This window comes from Rhineura floridana, chromosome 14 (genome assembly GCF_030035675.1).
Source record: "Rhineura floridana isolate rRhiFlo1 chromosome 14, rRhiFlo1.hap2, whole genome shotgun sequence".
Lineage (NCBI taxonomy): Eukaryota > Metazoa > Chordata > Lepidosauria > Squamata > Rhineuridae > Rhineura > Rhineura floridana.
This window is the reverse complement of record NC_084493.1, coordinates 8,811,415-8,827,721: the sequence shown is the minus strand read 5'-3', so window position 1 is coordinate 8,827,721 and position 16,307 is coordinate 8,811,415. Positions and strand designations below refer to the sequence as shown.

Genomic DNA, 16,307 nt, shown 5'->3' with positions numbered 1-16,307 from the left:
GTTAAACCACAGTTAATGTTTAAGGATGGTTTAATGTGAATAAGCATCTTTCTGGTGTATGCTGTTAAAAAGTTCCTGCTCATCAGCTGACAAGGGGGGAGTGAAATGCTGCTTTAGCTCCTTGGTCCTGTGCCCTCCTGGGCACAGGCGTACACAGCCAACACAGGGCTTAGCCCCATCCTCCTGCCCATCAGAGGACATAATAGGTGACGTCAGCTGGTGGGCAGTTGGGTGTGATTTGGGGAAAATGGCCTCGTGGACCAGCTTGAATCCCATGGCAAGCCAAGACTGATCCCTGAGCTAGAAATCCCTGTTATATGCAAACAACTGCTGAGTAGAAGCGTACTGCATGCAAATCAGCACGTGTTTTTTTTTAAAAAAAAAAACTTAAGGAAGGGACTGTCATAAACCTGGAGCATTTTAGAACTAACAGCCCCCACCTTATTGGCTGTATTCAATGTTAGCCCTATTCAGAGTAGGCCCCTTGAAGTTAATAGACATGGCTAACTTAGGTGCATTCATTTCAGTGGTTTTATTCTGATTAGAATGTAGCTGGATACAGCCCTATATTTCTGCTGGTCTTGTGGACAGCCATTTCAAGCAAGTAGGCTTTGGGTTAATTGTCCAGTCAGCCGCCTTCGTGCAGAAAGTGGGGTGCAGTTTGGTGTGTTATTAGAGGTGCTGGGGCCTGGATGCTAGCCGTTAACATGCCAAAAGGCTGCCTTGCTGGACCATGCAGAAAGTTTGGTGTTCAAGAAGCAGCCCAGGGGACGCTAAGTGCTATGCCAAGGTAAAAGGAGAAAGGGAGATTGAGGGAAGAGGTACAGAAAGGGCTCAGGAGCTGGTCCACCCCCAAAGGGAATCTGCTGGTTTCTCTCATGGCTGGGGAGCAGCATGCAAAAGTACGTGCAACCCTACTGCAGAGGTAGGCAGAGACAGAAAACTTAGTGGCCTGTCAGAGGGAAGAAGGAGCTGTAAGCATCAGTGCCCTTTCCCAAACGTCAATGCCAAAACCTTCCACTGAGAGCCTGGCAAACTGAGCTCTGTACTCTGACAGCGCCATCCAGGCTGCAGTACCAGCTTGCTGGAGTGTTCCGTCAGCTGACCGCCAACGACCAATCTTTGTCCGCCAGGACCTATAAAGCCTTAGAGCTTGTGCCTAAATCTGAACATGTCTCTGGTGCAACACTGCCAAACTGCCTGTTCCTTTGGATCTAGGCCCCTGCCCAGTTTTGATTATGCTCCTTCTAGAATCTGTGGCCCCTCAGTTATTGTTGCTCCTGCGAGATGATGGGAGTTGTAGTTCAAGACATCTGGAGGGCACCAGAGGCTGGCGAAGGCTCTCCTCAATGTTTTGCTGGCTCCTTCGTCCGTGTGTAACGGCATCAGTTAATCTGCGGCACATCCGTAGCATGAAAAACTCTCTTCATACTAATTCTCTATTCTTACTTGCCAAGCTGGCTAAGAGAGTAGCCCTAATATAAGCCTGCCAGTCCTGTTGTCGGAAAATCCATAATTGCACTAGCAACCTAGAAAGATTATATCCTCTTAATCTCTGTAATGCTGCTTGTGGTCCATTAACTGGGGCGGGGGGAAGCAGAGGAACGCATCAAGAGAGCAGGGGGAGAAACGGTGCATCTACGAGAGAAGCAGCACTACTGCTAAGGAAAGGAGAAGAAGGGTGTGTGTGTCTGCAGTGAAAGCAGTGCTAATTTATGGCTCTGCAGCTAGGGGCTGGGAAGAGTCCCTAGGGTAGAAGCAGTGCTATTACTACGGCTCAAGGAAGAGAGAGAGAGAGAGAGAGAGAGAGAGAACCCAGTCGAAGCAGCGCTAGCACTACGGCTAGAAGGAGCAGACAACTGCAGCATCCCCAGGAAGAAACTACCTGTACCGGCAACTTACCCACACCCATCCTTAACAGTTGCTCTAAAGAAAAAGAAGCAGCAAGAAGGCGGAAGGCAGCAGAGGAGAACAAAAGACATGATTAGCGTCAGCTGCCGACATAGCCCCCCAAAAGTGCTCTCCCCATAGCCACAGCCAGCCCGGGTGCAATACGAGGAGGGGGGGAGGTTGGGACTCTGAAGGTGTTGGGAGGGAGATGTCCTCATGTGGGCTCTCCCCCATTTCTCTCACTGGCCAGTTACACATGGGGGGGGGGAGGATCATGAAAACTGGAGGAGTGGGGCAAAGTGGGACTGAACCAGGGGCAGGTTGACAGAGGGCCAACATGAGCAGGCAGAGCCAGGCCGCTCTTGCACACAACGAACGCTGCATGGCCTGCATGCAAAATGTGCAATCCTATATATGTGCTTACACCATGCTCCCTGGAGCTTACTTCCAGGGTCATATGAATAAGACTGCAACCTTGAGGTCTTTCGTCTGGTAGGGTTTTTTTTGGGGGGGGGAGGACACACAGAAAGCTGCCTTATACTGAGTCAGACCAATGGTCCATCTAGCTCAGTATCGTCTGCACTGACTGGCAGCGGCTCTCCATTTGAGACACGGAGTTCCTCCCAGCCCTACCTGGAGACGCCATGGGGGATTGAACTTGGGACCTTCTGCATGCCAAACAGATGCACTGCCACCGACCTATGGCCCTTTCCCAAAGGGGAACATTCCCCAATGGGGAAGGCCCCCAGAGAGGCTCTCACTGGGTATTTGTTCTAATGTTCAATGTTTTTAATTTTTGTGAACCACCCAGAGAGCTTTGGCTATGGGGCAGTATATAAATATAATAAATAAATAAACAAGCAAATAAATAAATAAATAAATGAGTCAAGGTGGTTCTTCTCTGTCTAATAGACTTTTGTTTCTCTTCTAGGACAACGGGGACCCCCAGGCTGGTTGCAACACAGGGCTGTGCAATCCTGTCTTCGGACATATTCATACCACACATTTTTTCCACTATTATTCAATTTTAAACAGACATGGCTGTGAAAGGTACTGAGAGAGTTGTTAGGTCACCCCGACTCCCCTCAAAGAGCTACAATTCCCAGAGTTCTCTGGGAGAAGGGGTTGACTGTTAAACCACTCTGACAACTTTTAACTCTGTGAAGAGAACAGACATCTCCTAACGACTTTCAGCACCCTTTGCAAACTACACTTCCCAGGATTCATGACCGTTTGAAGTGGAATAAATGTATGTTGTGAATGTGGCCTTCATAGTCGAAGCCCTGGGTTTGGTGCTTGCCATTGAAAACCTGCCCTGCCTCCCTATACAGTCGTGGGGAGCAGGAAAAGAAGTCGGAAACGTACTCTCTCCACTCCCCCCCCCCAAGCACTTACCTTGCTCTTTCTTGAACTCATTCTCACTCATGAATACGGGAGCCATGAGCTCCCCCACTGGAGGCTGGATGGACACATAGAACTGGCGGGTGTGTGTGCTGGAGAGAGAAACAGACCAGGTGAAGTGAGCTACACAACAGCACCTCAGCTCTAGCACACTCGCCTCATACTAGGGATGTGCTAGAATTCCGCCCAATTCAGATTTGGTACCAAATTTTCCATAAATTTGCTTATTCTCAAATACTGAGGATCAGATTTTAATGTAGCGAATTTCTGTAGCTATTTCTGAAAACCTTTTTTAAAAAAAAATATATATATATCTGCCTCTAAAACATCGATTGTAAGAAGGATAATTTATCAACATTTCCTTTTAAAATATCGATATTTCCATTAAAATATTTATATTTTTAAAGGAAAGCAGTATTTCCTTTGAAATATCAATGTTTCCTTTAAAAATATTTATATTAATATAGAAACTTTTTCCAAGCTAAAAAATCCCACATATCGTAAAAGCAATGGCTAGCAGATAAATTTATTTTATTTTATTTATTTATTTATTTATTTATTAGACTTTTATACTGCCCGACTAGCTATAGCTCTCTGGGCGGTGAACACAAGATACAATAAAATCACACAATATAATACAGCAAAAAAATATAAAAATAAGAACAATCTGAAATCAATTACAACAACATTTAAAAATTAAGTTAAATTAAAATGCCTCGGAAAAGAGGAAGGTTTTAACTTGGCGCCTAAAGGAAAGCAACGTCAGCGCCAAGCGCACCTCCTCGGGGAGACTGTTCCACAGTTCAGGGGCCACCACTGAGAAGGCCCTAGATCTTGTCACCACCCTCCGGGCCTCTCTATGAGTCGGAACCCGAAGGAGGGCCTTCGTAGTAGAGCGTAGTGTACGGGCCGGTTCGTATCGGGAGAGGCGTTCCAACAGGTATCGTGGTCCCGCGCCGTATAAGGCTTTATAGGTTAATACCAACACTTTGAACTAATGTCAGCCTGTTAGGTCAACGGAATAACTGCGAACAAGCATCGGCCAACAGTTCCCATCCCTACCTCACACATAGCCGCTTCTAAGGTCACTGACATTTATTCTACACTCTGCAACTTGCCTCATCTTTCTTACCCATAAATATGGCCCAGTAGAGGCTGGTCCATTATGGCAAATGGGCCCCTGCCCTGCCAACTTTGGTCTGCTCTCAGCCAACCCCCATCTGCCTGACTTCTTAAGTCACAGTCACACCATACATTAAATGTACTATTATATCGCCAAGAGTCATGGAGAATCCTGGGAGCTGTAGTCTGTTAAAAGTGCTGACCTCCCAGAGGTACAGTTCCCAGCCATAGCTCTCTGCTTTGCACAAAGCAGGGAAGGATAGGTACTCACCACAACTGGAAGCTGGCTGCCTGGGTGGAGTCACAAAAGTCTATGCCCATAGTGACACTGACTGTTTCACCAGGTGCCAGGGACTCTGCAAGCACAGGAGAAAAGGTCCCGAGTGAAATGTTAGGGGGACAGTTGCCCCTAGCTCACACCTTGCATCAGGAAGCCCCCAAACTATGTTAGGGTGATCTAACAACTCTTCAAGCTTCCCAATCAGTGTTAAACAATAAAAGTTGCAAAATGAGGATTAGGCTTCCCACAGGCATCTGGCTAGCCACTGTGAGAACAGGATGCTGGACTAGTTTATTATTTATTATTTTATTCAGCTTATATCCCGCCTGACTAGCAAACAGCTCTCTGGGCAGCAAACATAGAAACATATACAATAATAAAATTACAAGATCAATATAACAAATATAAAAGTACATCATCTAAAATACCAATTACAACATTTACATAAGTAACTTAGATTAAAATGCCTCAGAGAAGAGAAAGGTTTTAACCTGGCGCCGAAAAGATAATAGTGTCGGCGCCAGGCGTACCTCCTCGGGGAGACTATTCCACAATTCGGGGGCCACCACTGAGAAGGCCCTAGATCTTGTTACTACCCTCCGGGCCTCCCTATGGGTCGGGACCCGGAGGAGGGCCTTCGTAGTAGACCGTAGTGTACGAGCCGGTTCATAACGGGAGAGGCGTTCCTGCAGGTATCAGGCCACTGGTCTGATCCAACAGGGATCTCCTTATGTTTTTAACTTTGATGGGTATGTTCTACTTCCACTGTTGGAGGCACTATGCTTCTGAATACCAGGAGAGTGCTGTAATGTTCAGGTCCTGGTTGTGAGCTTCTTATAAGCATCTGATTGGCCACTGTGAGAACAGGATGCTGGACTAGATGGGCTACTGGTCTGATCCAACAGGGATCTCCTTATGTTCGTACGCAGAGAGTGCTCCCTGCTCAAGATTCCAGCCGCTCCATTCCATTTCCCCACAACATTCAATGCTTTCCACGGTCACTGAGCGTGCATTTCTGCAAACTTCAGGTTTCCCCCAGGCCTGCTGCTATCTCCCTCTGATGCAATAGCACTCACACTTGAACTTTAGAAATAAAGGGAATTACGATGTTCCAAATGGCTCAAAGGCTACCACAAGAGCAAAGTGGCTCAACTCCTGCGCTGTTGTGATTCTTGCCCCCAAACCAAAAGGCAGTGGCCATAACCACTACAAGCCACACACACACAGGGAAACTCACAGAGCCAGTGTGCCGTAGTGGGATTAGGACCTGGCACAGCAGGGTTCAAATCCCCACTCAGCCATAGAGCTCACTGGGTGACCTTGGGCCAGCTGCTCTCTCAGAGAGTTGTTGTAAGGATAAGATGGGGAGGAGAGAACCGTAAGAATCATGTATTTATTTATTTATTTAAAAAGTTTATATCCCGCTTCAGTTCCAAAGAATTCTAAGCGGCAAAAACAATGACATAATATAAACAAATTATACAATATAACAATATATAAAAACAATTATCTCTCACATTATACTTCAAAAGCTAACCGAAATAAAAAGGTCTTAACTTGACGACGAAAACTAATCAAAGACGGGGAAAAACGAATTTCCTGCGGAAGAGAGTTCCAAAGAGTTGGAGCTACCACCGAAAAAGATTTATTCCTAATGCCAGTCTGATGAATTTGAGAAAAGGAAGGAATATTAAGGCCAGGGTCTGATGAAGATCTTAGGGGACGAGCAGGTTCATAAAATGAGATACGATTTGATAGGTAACTAGGGCCTGAACCAGATAACGCTCTAAATGTTAACATCAAAATTTTAAACTGAATTCGATAAGAAATTGGGAGCCAGTGTAGTTGTTTTAGGAGTGGGGTAGTGTGGGCTCGCCAACTCGCTCCTGTTAACATCCTGGCAGCTGCTCTTTGGACTAGTTTCAGTTGATGAAGTGTTTTAAGAGGAAGTCCTGTGTAAAGTGAATTACAATAATCTAACTTAGACGTAACCAAGGCATGAGTGACCGTGGTTAGGTCAGAGAGCTCCAGAAAGGGGCGCAGTTGGCAAACGAGTTTTAGGCGGGCCAAAGCGCTTCTGGAAGTTGCTAAAACATGGGCCTCCAAGGTCAAGGCTGAATCTAGAAGGACACCCAGACTACGAACCTGGGTCTTTAAAGGGAGTAAAGTTCCGTCAAATGGAATGCCATCTTGAATTCCTTGAAGTTTGCAAAAATGCAAAAAAGAAAACAACCCCAGGGCAAGGGGATCCCCCAAAAGAATCCAATGGTGGCTGAGCATGCTCAGTGGCTGTGGAAAGTATTGAATGTCGTGGGGAAATGGGGAATGGAATGAAGTGGCTGGAATTTTGAGCAGGGAGCACTTTACTCTGCATAAGAACATAAGAACCACCTGGCTGCTGGATCAGGCAAGTGGCCCATCTAGTCCAGCATCCTGTTCTCACAGTGGCCAACCAGGTGTCTATGGGAAGCCATCAAGCAGGACCTAAACACAACAGCACTCTCCCCTCCTGCTGCTTCCAGCAACTGATATTCAGTCCACGTTTATAAAAATGCTATCTTCCCCCTAACAATCAGGCCAGCCTAGCTGATGCAATAAAACAACCAACCAGCTAGGCTGGCTTGACTGGCAGGGGGAAAGTAGCATTTTTACAAACATGGCTGACCACCCCAGGAGGAGCCAATGGAGACCAAGAGGGCTTCCTAACCCCCAAATGCACACAAACGCATGCATGCGCGCATGCTCACACAGTCCCTACCGATCTCCTTGAAGTCCTGGACGCGCATGCCTGAGAGGAGCTTAGGCTCATTAACGTGGATGCTCTTCACCTCAGCAGCTGTGTTATTGGAGATCTGGATCTGCACCGCCACCATACCAGAATCAGGAGTAAATGGCTGTCGGCTGAAGTAATACTCAACAGAGAGCCCTTCCCCTGTCATGCGATGCAGCAGCTCATACGTCTTCACCGCACCAAACACAGGACTGATCATCTACAAAGCAGGAGACGGAAGGAAGGAAGACATGAAGAGATTCAGGCAGGCCAAACTGGAGGCTGGCAGGCTGGAAAGGGGAAGCGGGAGAAGAAAGAGGTGCTCCTTCCTCAATTGCTAAGGAAAAAACAGACCTTAGAACAGCTATCTGGCTTTGGGGGGATAAGATAGCTGCCTTATACAAAGTCAGATCATTGGTCCATCTAGCTCAATATTGTCTACACTGACAGGCAGCAGCTCTCCAGGCCTCTCACAGCTCTACCTGGAGATGCCAGGGATTGAACCTGGGGCCTTCTGAAGGCAAAGTAGATGCTCTACACCTGAGCCATAGCCTTTCTGAGAGTCTTGCCTTCTGGAGATGCAAAGGATGTTAGGTGTGCTTAATTATACAAACTAAGAGCTATGCCCACTTGTAAGCCCCTTTTGTGATAACGTCTTGGTTATCAATAATTTGGTCCTGGAAACCTCACTACACTTCAAAGGGATGCGTGTACTACTGAACAACATCCCTGCTATGTGGAATTTATTTACTACCAGCCATGAACGATGGGAACCTGTGCACCCTAGGGTTAGCCAAGCTCATGGCGCTTCTACTCTGGAAGAAGTCACCTTCCACACAACAACGGATTAACAATTTGTACTTACTGTCCTGATTTGAAATGGCAATGTATCAACACGAGGTCAACGAGGGGAAATGCAAGAACATTTGGTCAGCTGCTTTTCTTTTTAGATTTATGCATCACAGTTGGCTGCCCAGTATCTATTAGTATTTCCAATTTATTTAGTCAGAACACCATACCCCCTGTTCTAGTTTCTCTTCTTTACATTTTTGTTGGAATGTTACTTCATTATTTGCATTGTCCCAACATTTATAATAGAATAAAGTTAGAAATCGGGCTAGGAACACAGGAGGCTGCCTTATACCTATCCAAGACAAGTAGATATTGATCTGCTTTAATCTCTTATTAGTTTATTGCTGCTGATTTTAATTGTCTTTTGAATGTTTTAAAATTACTTCTTTTTAAAACTTTTTGCTGATACTTTGGATATTTCTTGTAAACAGTTTAGAGGTTTTGTTACAATCCTGGGGCATATAATTTTTGTTAAATACTGACCCAGACTCTTTGCCAGACATCCAGCTCAGTATTACCTACACTGACTGGCAGCGCCTCTACAGGGTTTTCAGACTTTCCTAGACCCATTTGGAGATGCCCAGTAGTGAACCTGGGACCCTCTGTGCACAAAACATGCACTCTCGGTCAGTGAGCTATAATCCTTTCCTCGAAGTTCACACTAGCCACTTCAGATCATGGACAGCACACCCTGGAGGCTCTGTTTCTAGCAAAGAGAGTTAACAGAAAGTAACACAAGGCTTCAAGCGTTCACCAGACAAAACATCATTGTCCTGGAATCTAAAAACGTCCTTAAGGTCCTAGCAACAAAAGACGGCAATTGCAGTGTAGTGTTTTGAGTATTCGAGTGGGACTGGGGAGACCAGTGAAGCTCACTGAGCGCATACCCCACCACCAAGAATCAGAGTGTAAAGGTGAGCAATGCCATCCACCTCGTTTGAAAGAAGACACTCCTGCCACCCAACATGGATGCTGTGACAGCCAGCCCTGCAAATGAGCTCAGATGCAAAATTCTTCATCCAGCTCAACCCCCACATCCCACTTATATCTATAAGTCTACGCATCTGTAGACAGATTTCACATGCGCCATTTAAACATCTTGAGCCTCTTTCCAGCTGATAAAACAACAAAGAGCCTTGTGGCACCTAAAAGACTTAACACGTTTATTACTAGAGAGCCAGTGCAGTCTAGTGGTTAGAGTACTGGGCTAGCACCTGAGAGACCATGGTTCAAATCCCCATGCAGTCATGAAGCTCAGTGGGTGACCTTAAGTCAGTCACACACTCCCAGCCTAAACTACCTCACAGGTTTGTTGTGAGGATAAAACAGAAAGGGTGAGGACAGATCCGCATGTTTTTGCTTTGAACTCCTTGAGGACAGGGGAGATATAAAAAGGTAGGGAGGTAAATAAATAAATAAAATTGAGGTCACTTACAGCAGCAGCTGTAGAAGTGTCAGTTAGCGTGAGCCCCTCAAGATCGGTCACTAGGCTGGTGGAGACAACGGGGCTGGAGGCAACTGGTTGAGGGGGAGGGGGTGTGACTGTGGGGCAGAAAAGCAGGAAACCAAGGGGTTAATAAACATCCAGATCTTGACCTTTTACGGGGGGGGGAATAGGAAAATACCAGGAGCTCCCCCATGGGGGAAAAATGAACGTGCTTAAAATGAGATGGATACCATTAAAAAAAAAAAAAGTCCTTCAGCACCATGGACAGATCATCTGCTCTATGGGAGCCCATAAACTGGACATTCCCAAACTATGGGCATAAAAAAATGTCACACGCACACACAAAATGGCTAATATCCAGCATGAAAGAAAGCATGGCATGCTGCTTTCTCTCTGTTGGGAGTCGTGAAACGATCCAATTGCAGAGAGGCTTGCCAGCATTCCCTGGCCTCACAGGAAGGTAACATCTGCTGCATCTCTGCAAGGCCAGGCTTCCTCCCAATGAGAAAGGGCAGCCAGAGCTGCAATTCACAGGGTCACACAGCTGGTGACCTCCTTTGAAAGGGACGATTCTCAGACATCTCAGGAGAACATAGGAAGCAGCCTTATATCAGGTTGGATCATTCATTTGTCTAGCTCAGTACTGTCTGTACTGACTGGTTGGACCTCTCTCAGATTTCAGACAAAAATCTTTCCAGCCTTACCCCACCTGGAGATGCCGGTGATTAAAATCTGGGACCTTGTGCATGCAAAGCATCTGTTGTACCGCTGAGCTACAACGCTTTCCCAAACTAGACAATGCACACATGCATTTAATTTGTCTGGTTTTGTTGTTGATGTTAAAAAAAACTGCCACAATGCACAAATGCCCCAATCAGAACCAGGACTGCAGGTGCGGTGAACTTGCCCCCACACTGTGGTCCTGATGAAAATCCACCCACTCACCAGCTTCTATTTAACTAAGGAGAGTTAACGGTAACAGTAACTAATCCAGTTTCAGCTTATTTGGTCTACAGACCATAAACATCAACTATAGTATAGGTTATCAAGACAGCCACAGCAGAGAGAGAGACAGAGAGCAACACAATATACATGCACACAAATTGCACCTTTCAAAATAAGAGTAACAAAATCCATGATCAGAAATACTTTGAAAATACAGAAGTTTTTGAGTCAGAATTTATCTCCCCTTAAATAATTGCAATATATAAATAAATTTAACACCACTAATAATATTGACAATGATGATCTAAGTTTTGATGGCTAGTCCAAAACACGCAGCTATATTTTCTATACTATTCTACCCAAAATTAAAATTAGTTCCCTTAGGGGTCAAGAGCAGCTTCCCTCCTGAACAGGAAAAGGGTGGGGGGATTTTGCTGGGCCCTTGTAAGGTTAAGCACCTATAGATGTGCTGTGATTCTAACCATGATCACCCCGATGGCTGCTATTTAAAAAAAAACAGAAAAAAGACACGTTAAATGCATTCACTCAGATTAGCATATTGTCTAGTTTGCTCCTCAGGGTGCACATTGCAGAGTGTGCGCTCATGGACACAAGGGCGTAGCACTGTGAAAGCGCCAACAATAAGAGTTAAAAATAACATTGTTAATTAAAATTGGTAGCACATTTTAATCTTAAACACTGAAAGTAAATTTACCTCTGAATTCTAACTCATAAAAAAAACCACATTGTGTACTGCTGTTACTGGAAGCTTGAGCAGCATTGCTGAGGACAAAGAAACAATAGTATAAATGGGGGGGCGAGGATTGGATGGCTGGATCTTTTGTTGGAAGCTGGCGAAAATGTAGTTGTGTAAGACACAGAGGGAGGTAGCAATAATATACAGCAGTCTATGTGCAAGAATACTTTACTTGTGCGTTCAGCATTCAGCATACAGCATACTGGTTACAGATTACAGGATACAAGGCAGCAGCAGCATCAGTCCCCGACAACATACAGTCTCGAGATACATAGCTCACTGTTAACTCCATCCAACTTTCCCCCCACACTCAACACATTCCCTCCTGCTTGCTTTATAGGGCCTTGGGCTCATTAGTGGTTACAGCTGCTGATAGCAGTAACCTGAGTCTTGTTATCTCCCTGGCTCTGCCCAAGAGTAGCTTAACCCTTTCCTACCTTGTTTGTGAGGGCAACTGCTGGCTCTATGATAGCCAACATTCCCCACTTGGCATCACAAACATAACAATTCATCTTTTGCAGGGTGTGGTTACTATGCTATACATAATACATGATATAGTTACAACATGGGGTACATTTTTACATACATATATATACAGGTTTACATATCTATATATACAGGTTCAAGTACATTAGGTTTCATCATATTCTAAGTGGTCAATCCAATCCCTTCCCCCATCCAACATTATGAACCAATTCCTTACATTCACATTGTCATGCTTAGGTTTTCTATAAGCATTTTGAACCTTTCCTCAGGCAAGGGTTTGGTGAACACATCCGCTACCATACGTTCAGTCTCACAATAATATAACTGGATTAAGCCCCGTTTTGCGCAGTCGCGCACATGTTGGTAACGCACACTAATGTGTTTTGTTCGCTTCGAATGTGCCTCTGAGAGGGCAAGCTGTATACAGGACTGGTTGTCCTCGTAGACAGTATAGGGTTTGCGTATAGGCAGGGATGCATCCTTGAACAGGTGTTCAAGCCATTCTAGTTCGGAACACGCTAGTGAGAGGCTAATATATTCCACCTCTGTACTAGACACAGCTACCATACTTTGTTTCTTGCTGTGCCATATTATGGGGGACCCATGATACATAATAACCACGCCTGAGGTGGATTTTCGGGTGGTAGGATCAGAAGCATGGTCTGCGTCTGTGTAACAGACTAGCTCACCATCCTTTTGGGATGATAGTATCAGCTGCTTTTGCATTGAGCCCTTTAAATACCTAAGTGTCCGTTTTAACCCCATCCAGTCTTGTTGGGTTGGACACAACACACGTCTACTGAGAATGCTAGTAGCGTTACATATATCTGGTCGCGTTGTGTTGGTGAGATACAGGAGTTTGCCGATAATACACCTATATTGTTGTTGGTCAATTGGCACGTTTCCATGGTGTTCCGTTTGGAACCCCACAACCATGGGAGTTTTAGCTGGTTTGCTCTCAGCCATGCCATGCTCAGACAGCAGTTGTTTAATCATACCTTCCTGCTTTAACGAAAAACTGCCGTCATCACGTCTACAAATCTCCACGCCCAGGTATTGTGCCACTGGCCCCATACGCTTAATATCAACAGAGCATTCCAACTCCCTACTGAATGCTTCCTCTTGCGTTCTGTTTTCACATATAAACAATAGGTCATCTACAAAAACTAAACAATACATAGTTGTACTGCCTACTGTTTTCACATACAGACATGGGTCAGCAGCCCCGCTACTGAAGCCCATAGCACATAAAACATCATTCAGTTTGGTGTTCCAGCAGCGAGCGCTCTGTTTTAACCCATATAACGATTTTTGTAGTTTACACACACGTCCTGTAGTATCCTGGCACCCCTTTGGTTGCTTCATATAAATATCCTCGGCTAGGTCCCCATACAAGAATGCCGTATTAATATTGTAGTGGAAGGCTAACAGTTGCTTCATGGCAGCAACCTTTAACATGAGCCTCACTGACTCATATCTCACAACAGGTGCAAAAACAGCGTCATAATCCTCTCCCTGTTGCTGGAGAAACCCCTTCGCTACCAGACGTGCTTTATATCTTACTTCTCCTGTGTTTGCTCTTTTTATTTTATAGACCCATTTACACCCAATGGCTCTTTTATGCACTGGTGGTTCTGTAAGCACCCAAGTGCGGTTTCTATGCATAGCAGCCATTTCTTCTTGCATGGCAGCAAACCATTTCCTCTTTTCTGTGTCGGATAATGTTAGCATTTCGTCATAGGTCTTGGGTTCTATATTTCCCTCACTCTCTTTAATAATAGACACTGTAAATCTTTCTGGTTGTTGTCCAAAATTGGACCTTTGTGACCGGCGTGGTCCAGTTTCTTGCTCTGAGTTTTCTGGCTCCTTACTGCTCTGTTCTACTCTTGCTACTGTGCTGTTTGCCGGCTCTTTATTATCAGCCGAGTCAGACTCTGCACATTTCTGTTTAAAGACAGCAGGTTTGCTTTCTTTTTCTGCTTCACTGAGCGCTTGAAGTTTTACTGCGCTATCTTGTGAAGCTGTGCTTTCTAACTCTACCATGTCAAAGTGCTCTGTGTCTTCCCATGCTTTATCATTTGCATAAACACTCCTACTGATAATAACTCTTTGTTTGCCAGGCACCCATATTCTATACGAACCGCATTCATAGCCTAATAGGTTTCCCTTTAATGCTCTTGCAGCTAATTTACCCTTCCTTTGCGCTTTAGGTATATTAGCCCAACAGGTGGTTCCAAAAGTTCGAATGTGGTTTAGCTTTGGCTTACATTTATACAACATTTCATATGGGCTGCAATTTACTGCCTTTGCATAAAGCCTATTCTGAACATAGTTCGCATACATTAGGCTTTCTGCCCAGAACATTGAGGGTAATTTAGAGTCTTTAAGCATAGCACGTGACATGTCCTGCAGGTATCGATTTCGGCGTTCCGCCAAGCCGTTCTGAGAGGGTGAAAAGGGGGCTGTTAGGGAATGTTTTATCCCTTGTTCTTTAAAGAAGTTTTGCAGCCCTTGAGATAAGAATTCACCTCCTCGGTCTGAGTATAGCTGTGCTATCTTTTTTACCAAACTTGTTTTCAACCCATTTAACAAAATATTTAATTTGCGCAGCAGCTTCTGCTTTGTTTTTCAATAAATATACAAAACCATATCAAAACAATATTCCCACATTTCCTTATCTCACAAATCCCTTTAGAAAAGTTTACATCATAGCCCATGTTGTTTAACCTTATAACAGACAATATATTTGAGTCAAGCTGAGGCACGAATAGAACGTTTGTTAACAAAGTATTTAGCCATGGCATATACAACGTGCCCCTCCCTTTTACCTCTATAGTTTTCCCATCTGCCAAGGTGACACTTTCACTTGCAGGAGTTAACGTTTGAAAGAGAGTCTTTCGTGTTGTAATACAATGGCTTGCTCCAGAGTCTATCGCCCATAACGTTTCTTCTTCAGTTTGATTGGAGTCCTTCCCTGCTCTTACTACACGCACTTGGTTGAGTTCCTTCGGCTGTTTGTTCTTCTTCCGGGTGCAATCTTTACGTAGATGTTGACTTGAGCCGCATGTGTAGCATAGTCTCACAGCAGGCGCTTTCCCTCTTGCTTCTTTTGGCTCTGGATAGCTGGTGTCTTGCTTCTGGTTCTTTTCTTCTCTCCTTTCCCATTCTTCAAGAAGTTTTCCTTTTACATACTCTAGAGTAAGAGTAGTCTCATCGATAGTCTCTAATGCGCAGACCAACGAATTCCAGGAGTCATTCAGTGTTGACAATAATAAGTACACCTGTTGCTGGGGAGAGTAAATAACGTCCCTCTCCTGCAGCTCCGAAAACAGGCTACTTAAGGTATGTAAATGTTCATGCATTGAAACCCCTTTTTCTAGACGCAATTGAAACAGCCTTCTAGCAATTCTTATCTTGCTCCCTGCTGTTTTCTTAACATGAACGTCCTGGAGGGTTTCCCAAACATTTTTCGCAGTTTGTTGATTTCTTACGTGGAGCAGCTGGCTGTCCTGTAGTCCTAAGATAACGCAGGCTTTGGCTTTCTCGTCCATACGAAGCCATTCAGCGGAGGGTGGAGCCGTGGGAGGAAGACTTTCTATAACACACCACACTCCTTCTCTGCGTAGGTACATCTCCATTCGGACCTTCCAGGTGGCATAATTGGAGTCGTTGAGCCTCTCCAGGGGCAACAAAGATGCATATGACGACATCATTGCTTCTTACTGCCTTCGTTCTAGCACACTGCACTTGCTTACACTTTCACCTCTGAGCATGCACAGACTACAGTGTGAGCTCTGGGCCCATAACCCTGTGTTGGAAGCTGGCTAAAATGTAGTCGTGTAAGACACAGAGGGAGGTAGCAATAATATACAGCAGTCTATGTGCAAGAATACTTTACTTGTGCGTTCAGCATACAGCATACAGCATACTGGTTACAAATTACAGGATACACGGCAGCAGCATCAGTCCCCGACAGCATACAGTCTCGATATACGTAGCTCACTGTTAACTCCATCCAACTTTCCCCCCACACTCACTGCTGGCTCTATGATAGCCAACATCTTTATCTGCCACACGCACCCTGGGCCAAGTCTGGCAGGTGGTCTGATTTCATAGTCACCTGACAATCACGGGGGTGCCTGCAAATGACAGGGCTTTTCAAGCACCACCGATCAGCCACCCTTGCAAAGGCACAGGGCTTTTTGAGCACCACCAATCAGCCACCCTTGCAAAGGCACGGGGCTTTGCAGGCCATGCTTAAACAGAAAAGCTAAAGTCTGGGCAGCACTCACAGGCAAGGAAGGAGGTTCCAGCTTGTCTACTGGTGTGCAAGAGACACAGGCTAGACCAAATGAGG

The 16,307-nt window shown here is 45.2% G+C and overlaps 1 protein-coding gene across 6 annotated transcripts in view; it reads right to left on the bottom strand.

Moving 5' to 3' along the window:
* AP3B2 (adaptor related protein complex 3 subunit beta 2) overlaps window positions 1-16,307 on the bottom strand; it is a 76,450-nt gene that overhangs the window by 5,947 nt on the left and 54,196 nt on the right. For 5 of the 6 annotated variants that reach the window (XM_061595109.1, XM_061595111.1, XM_061595107.1 and 2 more), the window contains 4 exons: window positions 9,751-9,857; window positions 7,452-7,683; window positions 4,685-4,769; window positions 3,286-3,383 (listed from right to left, as the gene is read on the bottom strand). In XM_061595109.1, coding sequence (XP_061451093.1) covers window positions 3,286-3,383; window positions 4,685-4,769; window positions 7,452-7,683; window positions 9,751-9,857 — 522 coding nt within the window. Of the gene's footprint in view, window positions 1-3,285; window positions 3,384-4,684; window positions 4,770-7,451; window positions 7,684-9,750; window positions 9,858-11,636; window positions 11,753-16,307 lie in introns of those variants that run through there. The other variant, XM_061595113.1, reaches the window with a different exon arrangement.